Below are 15,194 nucleotides of genomic sequence, written 5' to 3'. Positions count from 1 at the left end.
CATTTTTCATGCAAGTTTTCACCTCCATCAGCTTTGGAGCTGATGACTACCTGTGGTGGTGGGAATTAAACTTTTCTCAGGGATATAACTTGCTCCTAAACAGATGGTGTGTCAAACAGCTGAAAGTTTCTCTGTCATGATTTAACTTGGTGTAAATAACACTTGTGAAAGTCTGTTGCTGCTACTCACTAGAAAAGGAGGCATTAATGAGTGTGGTTTAATAATAGTATGGTTTCTGAAGGAGTGTAAAAAATACAGCCTTTTATTTTAAAAGGGAAAAAGGGGAGGTATCTGCCTCTACTGACTTATGAAATTTGGTTCTTTTGCAGAACATGATTCAAAAACCAGTGATATTAAGGAAACGGCGCCAAAGGATAAAAATAGAAGCAAACTGGGATCTCTTCTATTACAGGTGAAAATACTAAACTTAACTTGTACCTGAGACAACCACATTTTTATCTGGTTGGATATTTTTGTTAATGTCTTCTGAGTTTCTGTGACTTTCAATTTCTGCCTGCCTTGAAACAGTGCAAGTGTTTTGTAACAGCTACTTACTAAAAACCCCCTAAGCTATACTTAAGGATTTCACTTGAGTTTAGGCAAAGGAGGAATTTAGAAAGCTTCTGAAATACCATCAAACTACATAATGTTTTCCCCTTTAACCAAAAAGAAGAGTAACTAACAAACTGCAGGTGCAAATCTGCATGATATTGAAGACCAAGTGAAGTAGCACTGGAAAGTATTAAATGTAGTTTGATGGTACCTGTAAGCTACTCAAGATGTTGTAACTTGAATTAGAACATGAGCTTAAAGCAGGGCAAGAGAAGGTACATGGATACTGGATTTCAAATAGTGTTACAGGTCCTAAATGCAACTTGCTTACCTATGAGTTCTTAAAGCTGTCAAAATGTACAAGGGAGGGGCTTCCATCTGAAAAAGATACATCTCTTTGGCTAGAGCCATTGTGTTAGAGTGATAAAACTTGGCTAGCAAACTAGGTAAGCAAGCTTGGGGAAATTTCATAACCTTAACCGCTTGATGTTTCTAAGAGTCAAATACAATTTAATGCAAGGAAGATTCTTGTGCTCCTAAACCTTTGGTATTAAAGTCCATTCTCAGTGTCCACTGACTATTTTGTGACATTTAGGACATCAACTTCTGTTTTATTGCATAAGCTACTTTTTAATGTTGGTTTTGGTTTAAAACAAAGCTGGTATGTTGCTGCTCTGGATTGTTTACCTGTAGCCCTTTCTGGCTTACAGTGAATAATTTGCATGTCTCCTGGTCATCAACTGAAATAGCAAACTTAGCCCTAAGGGATGACACAGGCATGCTTTAGTCTAGGCTGGCCTCCATGGCTATCAAAACAGTATACAAGTGAACAACTGTAATTACTATAGCAAACTGGAGACCACTGCTCTCTACCTTCTAATTAAGGTCCATTAATGCTCATGATCTCCCCTAGCTTGCCAGCTGAATATTATCTGCTTTTCAGATAACGTTTTGAGGGGTTTAAACTATGTAACTTCTTTCTTAGATTTGTTCAGGATCATGCGAGATCAAACTTGATTTGGAACTTCAAAACACGGGAAGAACTGAGAGATACTCTTGAGTCTGAGATGAGAGCATTTAATATTGATAGAGAACTTGGTAGTGCTAATGTTATCTCATGGAACCACCAGGAGTTTGAGGTAAATGACCTATCATAGGACAAACTGCATTTGTAAAATATGTCTACTGGAAATGTCACTTCTCTCTTATTCTGCAAGTGAATCTTCTGTTGATGATCTCTGACTGCAAGCTAGAATTTTTTTGGGGCTATGGAATCAGCTGCTAAGGCTTGAATCAGTGAACAGGTACTACTGTGCAGTGTCACTGGATAAAACAGCCTCTTCTACCTACCAAATGATGCAGTAGAGATGAAGCATTTATCAGAACCTGTGGTGTATTCTTGCATTAAGACAAGAGTTGGTCCTTACACTGTTGTTTATGGTCTTTATTTCATTCATGTTTCAGTAATCCTGTGTCTGTTAAATACTGGTTTGCCAAATCATCAGTAGGTTATGGGGCTAAAACTTGCTGCATTGTAAAATATAGATGAAGGTCACTGTCATCCCATTCTAGGAACAGCAGTACCTAAAACAAAAATATGAACTTGGATGCTTCTGCAAAGCAATCAGTATGGTCCTGATTGGCTTTCTCAAAACATCTTGCAAGGTGTTTTCAAGTAATGTGTTAATAAACACTTCTTGTACTGTTCTCTTATCTCCAGTATTGTGGTTCCACACGACAATATGGTTTTAATTAACGCGTAATGTTTAAGCAAAGCAAGGCCACCCTTGAATTCAGCTGCAAGATATTCCTAAGATATTCCCATTGCCATCCTTGTTAGAGTATGGCTTTCTAGTGACATTTGAGCTGAGAACTTCTAGTGAAATGAGAAGAAATTTGGTTTGGGGAATTCTCATCTGACTACTCTGCACATGAGGAAGAACTGCAAGCTAATGTTTTATGAGAGAGCAATTTTATGTGTGCAATTTATCCCTATCGCACAACTACAGGTTGCTTCTTACATTTATGCAGTAAATAGCTGAGACTTGGTTTAGATTGATACTTCTTGCACTGGCATTTGTCTTTCAAAGCTTCCTTCAGGTATAGGTCAGGCACAGGACTTGTGGGTGTCACAGTGTCTGCTATCCCAACTTTTTAGCGCTGCAAACTAGAACAGAATCAGAAGTACAGATTTGAAATTTAGTAATACAGACTTCCCCTATGTACTCTGCGCTCCTGTGTGGCTTTATCCTGCTGGAATGTAGCAGTAGCATTCTTGCAGCTACAACCCAGGATACTTTGGGACTGGATTGAACAGCTGCTGTCTCAGAGATTTGCTCTTAAATAGTAATGAATATGTTACTAGACTACACTGTAATTATTTGAACTAGATAGTGCTGACAAAAGCTCTTCTATCAGCTGTGGGACCTGTCACTTTGCCAAAGGGGATGGTGGCTTGAGACTCCTCTGAAAACATACCAGTTAGTGGGATATCTTTATATAATATGCTGTGATCAAATCTGTAGATAACTTTGTGGCCTCATGACAGTAATCTGCAAACTGTAGATAAGAAAAAAACACTGTAGAGTTGCTTTTGTTGTATGTTAGAGGTACCTCATTGAAGTGCTTCTAAATGCTTGTTACCACTGAACATTGAGGCATTTGTTAAATTTAATGTAGTTGCTCTGAAGTTAATGATTGCTTTTATTGTGCAATTTTTCTTCAGCTTCTTGTTTTGTGAACTGTTGCCTCTAGGCTTTTATTATCCAGCACAATAGCAAGTATAACTAGTAATTAGCTCATGCTTGTGTTTCATACTTGCAGTAACATTAAGTGAAACACCTTGCAGTGCAATAAGTACTTATTAAACTTGAGTCACTGAATGCATCATGTGTTATCCAAGTTTAGTCAATAAAACCAGCTGGTATTAGAAACAAGTTAGTTAAAGGCTGGAAGTGGAGATTTCAGTATGATGAGAAGCTTCATTTATTCAGGGGGATAACAATAGCCAGTGGTTTTATTTTGTAGATGTGTGTTTCTTTAACAGAAAACTTGCAGATTTCAGTTTTCCTACAACTTAGGAGAGGTTGCTAACCTTGCTGAGTTTTTAAATGCGATTGAGCTCAGTATTGTTATACAAGCAAAAACTTACAGAAGGAGAAACAATATATATTGTTAAGTAAGGTGTTCTGTGTTACAGGTAAAATATGAGTGCCTTTCTGAGGAAATAAAAATAGGGGATTATTATCTAAGATTGCTGCTGGAAGAAGATGAAACTGAAGAGAGTGGAGCAATCAAAAGATCGTGAGAAATTATTAAAACCTTATCTCATTCCTAAGGTCTATGTTTGTTTTCTTTTCTAAAATCTCATTTCTTTTTTAGATATGAGTTCTTCAATGAACTTTACCATCGCTTCTTGCTTACCCCAAAAGTGAATATGAAATGCTTATGTCTGCAAGCATTGGCCATTGTTTATGGAAGGTGTCATGAAGAAATAGGACCATTTTCTGATACTAAGTACATTGTTGGAATGTTAGAAAGGGTAAGAATTATTTTAAATTACTGGGTTTAGTAGTTAACATACTACTAGTCCGACATATGTTCAGATCCTTCAAGTTACGGTGAAACCCACGTTTTGGGTTTACAGATTGTGAATACTTTTTTCCATGCTGTCAACAGCTTATTTCTTAGTATCTCTCTTTGTTTCAGTTTCATTAAAGTTTAACCAAAAAAACCTGCTGATCATAGAGATATTTCAAGCTAGTCTCTTTAAGGCCAACAAAATGGAGATATAACTTTAGTTTGCTTTTGAAAAATGCAGAAGCTCAGTAAGAGGAGAATCTTGTTCCATATCACATTATTTCAAAGTACTGACTTTGAGTTGTAGCCCCAGACCTAATGAAATGATAGCTTTAGATGAGCACATGTGGTGGATTAGATTTGTAGTAGTAGCTGCTTTCCTTATTAAGTGTCAACTAAGTTATGTCTGACAACTGATTCAGCTTGAAAAAATAAATTTCCATGCACTCTGAAGGAGGAGTTCTTTCCTCACATCAGCATGGGTTTTGGCTGTTGCAAGTGAAACTGAACCAGGGTATTCCCTTGTTACTTTGCCTTGAGCCTTGATAATCTCACCAGGGATGAAATATCAAAGACCCTCTCTGTCTGCTGGCTAAAAGCATTCTCTTTTGTCTTGTGTTTGTTTTAACTGGTTCACTGGGAATCCAAAGATAGTCCTGACAGAACAATGGACTTGGCATAATAGTGGGTTTGATCCAGGGCAACAACAGTGTTGAGGGCAGCAAGGCATTTGCTCCTCAGTGGCAGAAAACTACCACTGTTATCTGTGCATGAAACTTAACATTTAATAGTTAGTAGGTTTTCTGGGCGTGAAAAAACAATATGGGGCTTTGTAACTGCAGCTATGTTGATTTTTGAGGAGAACTTCTAGTATGTACTATGAAATACTAAGTTGTTCTTTTCTGCTGCAATAGTGCACTGACAGGCTTGAGCGCGACAGATTGATCCTGTTCCTCAACAAGCTGATCCTCAATAAGGTAAGGTGGATATGTACACTTTACAGCAATTTATCAGTCTGTTGCTTGTATAAAACAGTCTGAAGTAGTCTTTCAGGGTTAACTTGAATAAAAATTCAAGTATTGAAGTTTTAGAACAATGTTTGATACACCTTTCTGGAATATGATAGCTGTTATTTACTGGTGAAAAAACTGAAGGAAACATGTAGATAATGGGGTGATTGCACCAGATCCAGTCACTTTAGAGAATTATTTTACTTTTTTTGTGGTCACTTCTTATTTGAATAAAACTGTGCAATGCTTAATTGCAGCAACGTTTATCTAGAAAATGCTTTTGGTAACTCTGTTCATTTTTTAACAGAGAAATGTGAAAGACCTTATGGATTCAAATGGTATCAGAATCCTTGTAGATCTTCTTACTCTGGCACATCTTCATACAAGCAGAGCTACAGTCCCTTTGCAGGTACAGGGCCTTTGTTTCTTACTACTCATATGTTGCTCTGTGAAAGAGACAATTCTTAAAAGAAATCAATGTATTTTCACATTTCCTGTAGAAGTGTGATATTTGCACTGTGAAGCTAAAGCTGTTCTTGTAAACATCAACTTTTAGAGCAACGTGATTGAGGCAGCACCTGATGCAAAGAGGGAGAGCGAGAAAGAGTGGTACTTCGGCAATGCTGACAAAGAAAGGAGTGGTCCTTACAGCTTTCAAGAGGTACATCTCAGCTTCAGACTCACAACTTGACAAATTATTTCTGTCCTGGTGACTGTGAGAGGGACCATAAACAATGCTAAAGAAAGTTCTCCAACTAACTATTTAAATAAGGATTAAAGCTAGAAAAGAGACTTGATGTAGTGCTGAACTACAGCCTTTTTGGTAAGACTGCCTACCCCTCCATGCCTCAGTTATTTTCAACATAATCAACACCTTATTCTTTGTGATTTTATGACAGTTATAAGCACATTGAAACTTCATGCAACTGTAATAGTCTGCCATATAGCACTTAAAAGCTTGTAGTGAGCATGAGTGTTTAATAGCAAAGGTGGCTCTGAATGCTAAATAAACTAAATGAATCTCTAATCTTGCCATAGATGCAGGAACTATGGAACAATGGGAAGGTGACTTCAAAAACTCGTTGCTGGGCTCAGGGTATGGATGGCTGGCGACCCTTACAGGTCATCCCTCAGCTGAAGTGGTGCTTGCTTGCCAGTGGCCAGCCTGTGTTGAATGAGACTGACCTTGCCACACTTGTCCTCAACATGCTCATCACCATGTGTGGATATTTTCCCAGCAGGTAAACAGTGATTTTCAGCAGAAGGGGTTAACTTTATCTGGCAGATGCATGAATGAATAAATTCTGTCTTAAAGCTTTTCTTAGAAAGTAGTACATTAAAGAACTCTATTAAAGAGCCTTTTACATGGTAGTAATTAATTCTGTGGGCAAATAGAGAGTTTGTAAATGAGACAATACTAATATTGTGAAAGGGACTGCAAGAATGAATGCACAAGCTATGTGCATTTCTAATGCCATAGACAGGCTCTTGTTTAACTTAAACAAAACTGCTTTAATGCAGGACACTAAAACACACTTACCAAGTGTAACAACAAACTTTGAAGTTAATAAAAAAAGACAAAGAATATGGCTTCAATAGTCTAATCCTTGTGCTTAATAAAATTGTTTGTTCTTGAAAGAGAAAAGGCACATGTGTGCTTACTGCTGTACTACTTGATTTTTTTAGGGATCAAGATAATGCTATTATAAGACCTCTGCCTAGAGTGAAAAGGCTGTTGTCAGATAGTACTTGCCTTCCTCATATCACTCAGGTAAGTAACTCTTCAAAAATTCACTCACCTGAATGAGTGAAGGTTTCACTTACTCCACTGTCTTCCCCTTGTGAATACTTTAGATGGGGTAAATGCATCAAAGAGCAATTGTAACAATGTGCAAATCTCTGAACAAGCAATTGTTCATTTCATAGGGTGTTGTTGACAATTTCATGCTTTTTAGCCAATATCTCTTAAATATTTCCATCCTTGGAGAAACTGAAAAGCCACCTGGACATGGTCTTTATCAACCAGGTCTAAAAGATCACACTTTAGCAGGGGGGTTTGACAAGTTCCCTTTCAACTTTAAATGTTTTTTGAGACTTGTTTTTAAGCTGAAGTATTCTTTAACTGTAATAGCTGTAAATTTCTGTGTTGTCCCAATAATTAGTTAAAACTTCACTTTTGGCTAGATAACTTGTACTGCTTGCAGCTAATATAAATGCTTGTGTTTGATTTTAGCTGTTACTGACTTTTGATCCTATCCTGGTGGAAAAAGTTGCTGTATTGCTCTCTCATGTCATGCAAGACAACCCTCAGTTACCTCGTTTTTATCTGAGTGGAGTATTCTTCTTCATCATGATGTACACAGGTTCCAATGTACTTCCTATTGCAAGGTGAGGAATAAGAACAGCCAAAAGTACCTCTTGACCAGTCACGCACAGGACTGCTGCTCTATGTCTCTACATGCTCTGGGGAGTGTGGCTTGGTAGAACCAACATTAAATTCTTCTATAAGAGTTGCCTCCATATGATCTAGTCAGTCACTAAAAAGTGAATTTCTTATCTTTCCAGAGAGGAAATGAGAGCGTGTCTGATGATACAGTTCTAACAGTAAACTGGGCATGCCTTACTGTAGAATAAGCCATTTACAAGCACTAAAAAGCAGTAACACAGGCTACATATATGCTGATGTAGCTTTTGATAGTAGGCAGCTGTTGAAGGGATTTAAAAAATCTAATAGCCTCTTTCAATATTAAAGCCTAAAACAGTTGAATCAGTCTGTACTGCCTGATAATGCACTACATATGCAGGTGGCTATTGCTGTTCTTGTCAGTACTTTTCTTCTAAATGCAATAGTTCATAAAAAGCTATCCTGCAATTCCAGTTAAGTCTCTGGTACAGTGAAATGCATTGGGAAATGATTGCATGCTTCCATGATGACTCTGGTGTAATAGCACTGTCAGCACTTAGTCTAAAGTTATCCTATTTCATCCCTGCAGTGATGATCTAACTGTGCAGAGGTTGTCTGTGTCTCTATCAGCATCTTTTTTTGTGTGGGAAGAAAACCAGGTTTCAGGAGGAAGACTTTCAAGCTGAAATGATGAACATTAGGCAACATTTATAACACGGGAGTGCTTAGCTTTGTGGAGTTCCCAGGGATTTCATGAACTTAGTACATAAATTCATGCAACTGTTGCAGTTACTCTTTTTATCTCAAAGTAAATGTGTAATACCTGCCAGCTGGACTTTGTTGGTCTGCTACTATTCAAGGATACCTAAGTATCAAATAAAAAGAAAATAACTGCTGTTTCTCTTCTAGGTTTTTGAAATACACACATACAAAACAAGCTTTCAAGTCTGAAGAAGTGAGTAGATTGCAACAGTAGCTAACTACCTCTGTTTCCAAATAGTTTTGCAGACTACCTGTAGATGTTTTAAGTAGAATTTAGCTATTATAAGGGAAAAGGGGGAGAGGTTTTAGGTCTCAAATTAGTTAGCAAAGCAGAATTACCTTTGAGATGACCATGTGATCTCTTCTGTAGACAAAAAGTCAAGATATAGTTCAAAGAAGTATACTTGGACATATTCTTCCTGAAGCAATGGTGTGTTATTTAGAAAACTATGAACCAGAAAAATTTTCTGAGATATTCCTTGGAGAATTTGACACTCCGGAAGCAATTTGGAGCAACGAAATGAGGTAACTGTTTTCTATCAGAGGGACAAATAAATCTGAACTACAGGTTATCTTGAAGAGGTATTTGACATTCTTAAAGCTGAAAATACCTGGATTCCATGGCTTCCTCTTGTTTGCCTTTTGCAAGGGCAATGTCTTGCATTGAACTCTACTTCAACCAAAAATAACCAGGGCAGGGGAGAGCAGAATTGGTAGTGAGAAGGTGAATATTTCTCTGAACATCTTGAGTAAGTTACTTTTGTGACTCGAGACTTGACTCTGTAAGTGAATAGCTTAATACTTTACTCATTTATATGTACTCTGTGAGTGATATACCTCTAATATTCCAATACATATTGGGGTCTTCCAGAAAGTAAAGAGATGTTGAGTAAAGGAAAATATTGTTTTTAATTTATTTTAATACATTAATTTACATTGTGTTTAAATAGATCTCTCTAAAACCCAACTGAAATGTGGGAAACTTTTAAAGAAAACCTTTTCAGAAGAAATCATTGAACACATTTGTACAATGAGTGAGGGCTGAGGCCTTCAGGGCAAATGTTAAACTAAACTTTGTACCTTTTAGGCGTCTAATGATTGAGAAGATTGCTGCTCATCTTGCTGACTTCACTCCTCGTCTTCAAAGCAATACAAGAGCCCTCTACCAATACTGTCCCATCCCTGTTATCAACTATCCCCAACTGGAAAATGAGCTGTTTTGTAACATTTATTACCTCAAGCATCTTTGTGATACACTCAGATTTCCAGACTGGCCAATTAAAGATCCAGTAAGTAAGAAGTATTTTAGGATTCATTTAGTTCTTGATCTTTCAGTCCTAAAAGTTAACAAAAAGTCCTAAAGTATTAACAAAATCAATTGCTAGATTTGTTGCAAGTAACTCCTTTATAGTGAATTTTGGACCACAAGTAAATACATCAAACCCTACTTTAACTTGAAGCAGCATAGTGTTCTTTCCACATAGCAACCCCCATAAGTGTATCCTTCTTGCGGTGACTGCTTAAATAGCAAAATTAAGCATCCAAGAAACTTCAGAGAGTGTTTCACTGAATTGTATTTTGGAGGTGGGGAGAGGGAATGGAAATAATGACTTTGGGGTTCTTATTTGTCCATGCTGCAAAAGAAACCAAGCTAACATGTCAGTACATTAACTGAAGAAATCTTTTTGGTTCAAGTCCATGGACTAGATCTGTCTAAGCAGCTTTAGTTATTCATGCAGCTTTTCAGTTTATATAGTATCATGATTTGAGCTGTTTCTTATTTAAGTGATTCTCCGTCTTCTAATTTAACTCTTACATAGTCATTTTAATAGCAAGGTGCTTTTATCTTGAATAAAATACAGGATTCATTAGTAAAACAGCATTTTATTAAAAATTATGTATACTAGTGTCAGCATAAATTTAACACTAATAAATTGTAATTCTTGAGGTTAAACTGTTGAAAGATACCCTAGAAGCTTGGAAGAAGGAGGTGGAGAAGAAGCCACCTACCATGTCAATAGATGATGCTTATGAAGTTCTTAACCTACCCAGAGGACAAGGCCAGTAAGTTGTCTTCAGGATTTAAAGTTGTATAAATACTTTTATATAAACTCCATGCACTGAACAAACTGAAGTTTCTTATCTTGGTACTTGGAACAAGTTAGTGGTACCAGCTCAGTCACATGTAGCAGCTGCTTCTTTCACAGCGGAGGATTGCTTTACTAAAAAGAAACAAAGCTTGGAAGTACAATTCTAATGTTTGAGAAAACAATTGTTGAGATGTTTAGATAAGCTGAAAATGGGAAAAAGAATGCTCTGAGCTTTGCTCTTTTAAAGGACAAACTTTAACCATAGTGAGCAAATAATATAGCAGAGCTTGAATATGTTCAAAGGAGCTTTTTTTTCTGTAATCATCCTTCTCCCTCCCCCACATTGCCTTTTTTCTTGGGGATTATACCCTCAGAATTTTTTGCATCCCGTCTTGCCACTGGTTTCTGACTTCAGGTCTCTGGGAGTGAACCAACAGCAGTTTGTGTTTATCCTTCCAGAACAGTGCACTTACTGCAAATGATGAAATACTAACTTTCCACACTTGTAGCTCATTTGGATACTTCATTTAAAATATTGAGGGACTTTGAGCACCTTCTGGTTAGTATATTAGGTACAATAGGTATTAAAATGCTTTCAGTCTTTTAAAGGTCTTCCTATTGTGACCACACGATTACCCCCCATTCAGTGTAAGATGATGAAGCAGGGTTTTAAAAAGGAAGTAGGAGAGCTTTGTAGTTTTCACTCAGTTGCAGTAACTGTTAGTGCTGTTGTCAGAACCTCAGGCTGGTTTTGCTGTGCTTGTTTTAGGTTTTTTGTTATTAAGTGTAATTGATGGAACTAATTTTATTGCAGAAATGATGAAAGTAAGATCAGGAAAGCTTATTTCAGGCTGGCTCAAAAATATCATCCTGACAAGAATCCAGAAGGCAGGGTATGTACAGCACAAATTTATGGTGTTAATAAAATGGGGATGTATTCAGCTATTACGTATATTAAGGATTTTGAAATGCACACTTAAATTGTATTTCTTCCTTTTAAAAGCTATGCCCTAGGTGAATGATAAAATACAAATTAATGGTACAGATTACTAATTTAACTAATACCATTCACAGATTTAGGATTTCCACAGTAAACTGGTGTAGTCAGATCAGACTCACATATCAGAAATTTTCTTGTTTAGAGAGTTACACAGGACCTAAACTAAACAAGCTGTTTGTTCTTTTTCAGTGACTGACTGCAGCCTTTGCCCATTCTCACAATCCAACTGTACTTATTGCTTTTGTCATAGTATGATTGACTTTAAGTCTCTTGCCTAGGGCAGAGTTTGGGAGACAAAAGAAAACTAATCTATGAACCAGTGTTTGCAGTTTTTCCTGTGCAGTGAGGCAGCAAAGCTAGTGCTGTTGCTAGTTACCTGAAATGCTTTATTTTACTTGCACTTAAACTGTTGCTTCAGTAATTTAGAATGTTCTTAACAACACTTAGAGCTGTTTCTCCTTATTGGCAGGATATGTTTGAAAAAGTTAATAAAGCATATGAGTTTCTATGCACAAAGTCTGCCAAGGTGATAGATGGGCCAGATCCAGAAAACATAATTTTGATCTTGAAAACTCAAAGCATCCTCTTCAACAGGCATAAGGAAGGTAAGCATGGTGCCTCAGTGTTTTATGTTTATTTAATGGTCATTTCAGTCAGCTTTAATCTCCTCTCTTCTTTAGTCTGTGCTCTGTTGATCTGGTTTCTGACTTGCCACAGCATTATAGGGCTTCAAAATATGACATTTTCTTCCATGAAATAAATTAATCTGTAGTAAAACTTAATTCAAAACAGCATGAATAGCTCTTTGAAGTGCTCTGCTCCAATACTAATCAATTTGAATCTTCCTCTGTAGAGAGAATTACAATTATTTATGCAGAAAAATTCTCACTAGTACTCAGTCACCCAGTTGCTGGTTATACATGAGTTTACATAATCTGGCTATTAACAATGAGCCATTCTTGCAGGAATTCTGGCCAGTGTTAAGAGTCCTTGGGTGAGTGTGCTGTGACACAACCTATCTCATTGCTCAGTTGGGAAAGAGGAATAGCTGGAGCACCCTAACACTTGGCTCCAGCTACAGTCCCAGGCTGGTAGCTGCTGCCATGTCCAAGTCTTGCAGAGCCAACAGTGTTTTGCTGTTTAAGTGTTACATTATAATGGTAAACTAAGAGCCTTACGTGCAGTCATAGTCCTGTCAGTTATGTGGAGCTAGGGGCAGCATTGGTATAGACTTAAATGTGTTGGCTTGCGTTTGGCTCCATATAAAAAATGAAATTATGTTTTAGCACTGCTGAACTCTAAAGGAATGAAAAATGCAATTTAAAACTTAAAATTGTTATGTCAAACTGAACTAGGTTCTTATAGGTTTATTGTTAGTCAGTCCTGGCCTAAGATACAGACCAAGCTATACTTGAGTTTCTCTGGAGAAAGACAAGCATCGTTGGGAAGGCTTTGAACTTGGGGGCTTACTGAGCTGGAGATAAGCCTTTTTGATCTTAAATGAGTTCTTCGTGTGAAGCTCTCCTAGCTTCTAGCATGAATATTTCTGTGTAATGAGGAGTTAGATTGTGTGGACGGCTTAGTCTTGTCCGAGATTCCTCAGGTATTTGGCTTCCTTTCCTCGTTCTTATGTATCTATCATCCACCAATAATTTTGTGGTGGCTTAAATTGTTTAGACTGTGCATATATGTAAACTTGGACTATTTTTCCTCTTTCAGATTTGAAACCTTACAAGTATGCAGGCTATCCTATGCTGATAAAGACCATTACCATTGAAACATCAGATGACCTTTTGTTTTCCAAGGAATCTCCACTGTTGCCTGCTGCTACAGAACTTGCTTTTCATACTGTCAATTGTTCAGCATTAAATGCAGAAGAACTGAGGAGAGAAAGTGGAATTGAGGTAAATGTAAAGAGATGTGTTGAAATGCATGCTTTTAGTCTTAACTTTTCCATAGCTAGAAATACTAGATCCTCAGTGCCTGGGAAATCAGATGTAATTTAGAACCACTTTTGGTCCTGAGACACCTGTTATTCTTAACATCTAAGATATTCTGGATACATTAGGAGAAACATCTTGCAGAGTATACCCTTTTCTGGACCTAGGCTTGTCTATTGAGCTGTGGATAAACATGCTACATATGAAGTTTCTCTACTCCTTTACAGGACTGCCGCATTTTTTTATGTGAAAGAATAGATAAATGTGAACAAGTCACTTGAGCAGAAGGCCTCTTCATTGTATATATTACAATATTAGAACCATATAAATTGGAAAATATATTGAAGATCATTGAGTCCAACTGTTAATCCCCACACTGACAAGTCCCACTAAATCATGTCCTCATGACTTCTTAAATACCTTCAGGAATGGCAACTCAGCCACTTCCCTTGGCAGCCTGTTCCAGTGCTTGACCACTCTTTCAGAGAAAAAATTTCTTCTAATAGCCAATCTAAACCTTCCCTGGCACAACATGAGGCCATTTCCTCTTGTCCTGTCTCTTGTTTCTTGGGAAAAGATACCAATCCCCACCTTGCTACAGCCTCCTTCCAGGTGCTTGTAGAGAGTGGTAAGGTCTCTCCTTAGCCTTCTTTTCTCAAGGCTAAACAACCCCTGCTGCCTCAGCTGCTCCTTATCAGATTTGTACTCCAGACCCTTCCCCAGCTCTGTTGCCCTTCTCCAGCCTTTCAATGTCTTTCTTGTAGATAGGGGCCCAAAAATGAACAGAGAATTCAAGGTGCAGCCTCACTAGTGCTGAGTACAGGGAGACAATCACTGCTATGGTCCTGCTGGCCACACTGTTGCTGATCTAGGCCAGGATGCCGTTGGCCTTCTCAACCTCCTGGGCACACCCTGGCTCATGTTCAATAGCTATTGAGCAACACCCCCAGGTCCTTTTCTGCCAGGCAGTTTTCCAGCCACTCTGCCTCCAGCCTATAGTACTACTGCACGGGATTCTTGTGACCCAAGTGCCAGACCCAGCACTTTGTCTTGTTGAACCTCACACAGTTCCCTCTGTAGAGCCTTCCTGCCCTCCAGGAGATCCACACTCCCATACAACTTAGTGTCATCTGCACACTGACTAAGGTATTAGCTCACAGGTGAAAAGACTGTCAGCTCTTACAGAATCAAAGGTTATTATTAGCTCTTGCAAGGAATTTTGCACTACAAACCATTTATGCAAACAGCAGATTTTTGTCAAGTGTTTCCCTTTAGCCATTGAAAATTACCAGCTAATGTTTTGGTTTTGCTGGCTTTTACCTCTTTTTGCTGTGACTGAATTTGTATATCATCCAATCCTCACAGGTATTGCAAGAAGCATTTAATCGTTGTGTAGCAGTCTTGACTCGTTCTAGCAAGCCAGATGATATGTCTGTACAGGTGAGTTTAAAGCAGCAGCTTTAACTGAGCATATGGTCTTCTCAGAAGACTACATGGTATATGTATAATATGATGATAAACACAAATGTGTGTGTATAGATAATAAAAATATTGATCTAGTATTGTACGTATAAAAAATACAATTGTAAATATGCATTTTTCCTCCTCTTGGAACCAATAAAATATTGTGTTTTGTAGGTATGTGGATACATTAGTAAGTGTTATAGTGTAGCAGCCCAGTTTGAGGAATGTAGAGAGAAGATTACAGAAATGCCTAACATAATTAAGGACCTCTGTAGGCTACTGTACTATGGCAAGGTGAGTGCTGCTTTCGTTTGTCCAAATGGGTGTTTAACTGTTAAATGTTATGGGGAATATTCTGGGTTTTGGGCAGATAAGACAGTCATAGAATCATAG

The 15,194-nt window shown here is 37.7% G+C and overlaps 1 protein-coding gene across 5 annotated transcripts in view; it reads left to right on the top strand.

Annotated features, from left to right (window-relative positions):
- DNAJC13 (DnaJ heat shock protein family (Hsp40) member C13) overlaps positions 1-15,194 on the top strand; it is a 57,727-nt gene that overhangs the window by 26,753 nt on the left and 15,780 nt on the right. For all 5 annotated transcript variants that reach the window (XR_002465520.2, XM_021531235.2, XM_077786851.1 and 2 more), the window contains exons 22-40: positions 330-412; positions 1,538-1,691; positions 3,752-3,855; positions 3,934-4,093; positions 5,046-5,108; positions 5,449-5,550; positions 5,698-5,802; positions 6,180-6,382; positions 6,828-6,912; positions 7,375-7,529; positions 8,455-8,500; positions 8,678-8,832; positions 9,395-9,596; positions 10,256-10,371; positions 11,212-11,290; positions 11,867-12,002; positions 13,117-13,301; positions 14,703-14,777; positions 14,976-15,095. Coding sequence is in view for 4 of the 5 variants with exons in the window: in XM_021531235.2 (XP_021386910.2) it covers positions 330-412; positions 1,538-1,691; positions 3,752-3,855; positions 3,934-4,093; positions 5,046-5,108; positions 5,449-5,550; positions 5,698-5,802; positions 6,180-6,382; positions 6,828-6,912; positions 7,375-7,529; positions 8,455-8,500; positions 8,678-8,832; positions 9,395-9,596; positions 10,256-10,371; positions 11,212-11,290; positions 11,867-12,002; positions 13,117-13,301; positions 14,703-14,777; positions 14,976-15,095 (2,328 nt within the window). In the remaining variant the exon portion in view is untranslated. The remainder of the gene's footprint in view (positions 1-329; positions 413-1,537; positions 1,692-3,751; positions 3,856-3,933; positions 4,094-5,045; positions 5,109-5,448; positions 5,551-5,697; positions 5,803-6,179; positions 6,383-6,827; positions 6,913-7,374; positions 7,530-8,454; positions 8,501-8,677; positions 8,833-9,394; positions 9,597-10,255; positions 10,372-11,211; positions 11,291-11,866; positions 12,003-13,116; positions 13,302-14,702; positions 14,778-14,975; positions 15,096-15,194) is intronic.

This window comes from Lonchura striata, chromosome 1 (assembly GCF_046129695.1).
Source record: "Lonchura striata isolate bLonStr1 chromosome 1, bLonStr1.mat, whole genome shotgun sequence".
In the NCBI taxonomy this organism is placed as follows: Eukaryota; Metazoa; Chordata; class Aves; order Passeriformes; family Estrildidae; genus Lonchura; species Lonchura striata.
Note: the sequence above shows the minus strand (reverse complement) of the source record. Positions and strands in the feature narration are given on the sequence as shown.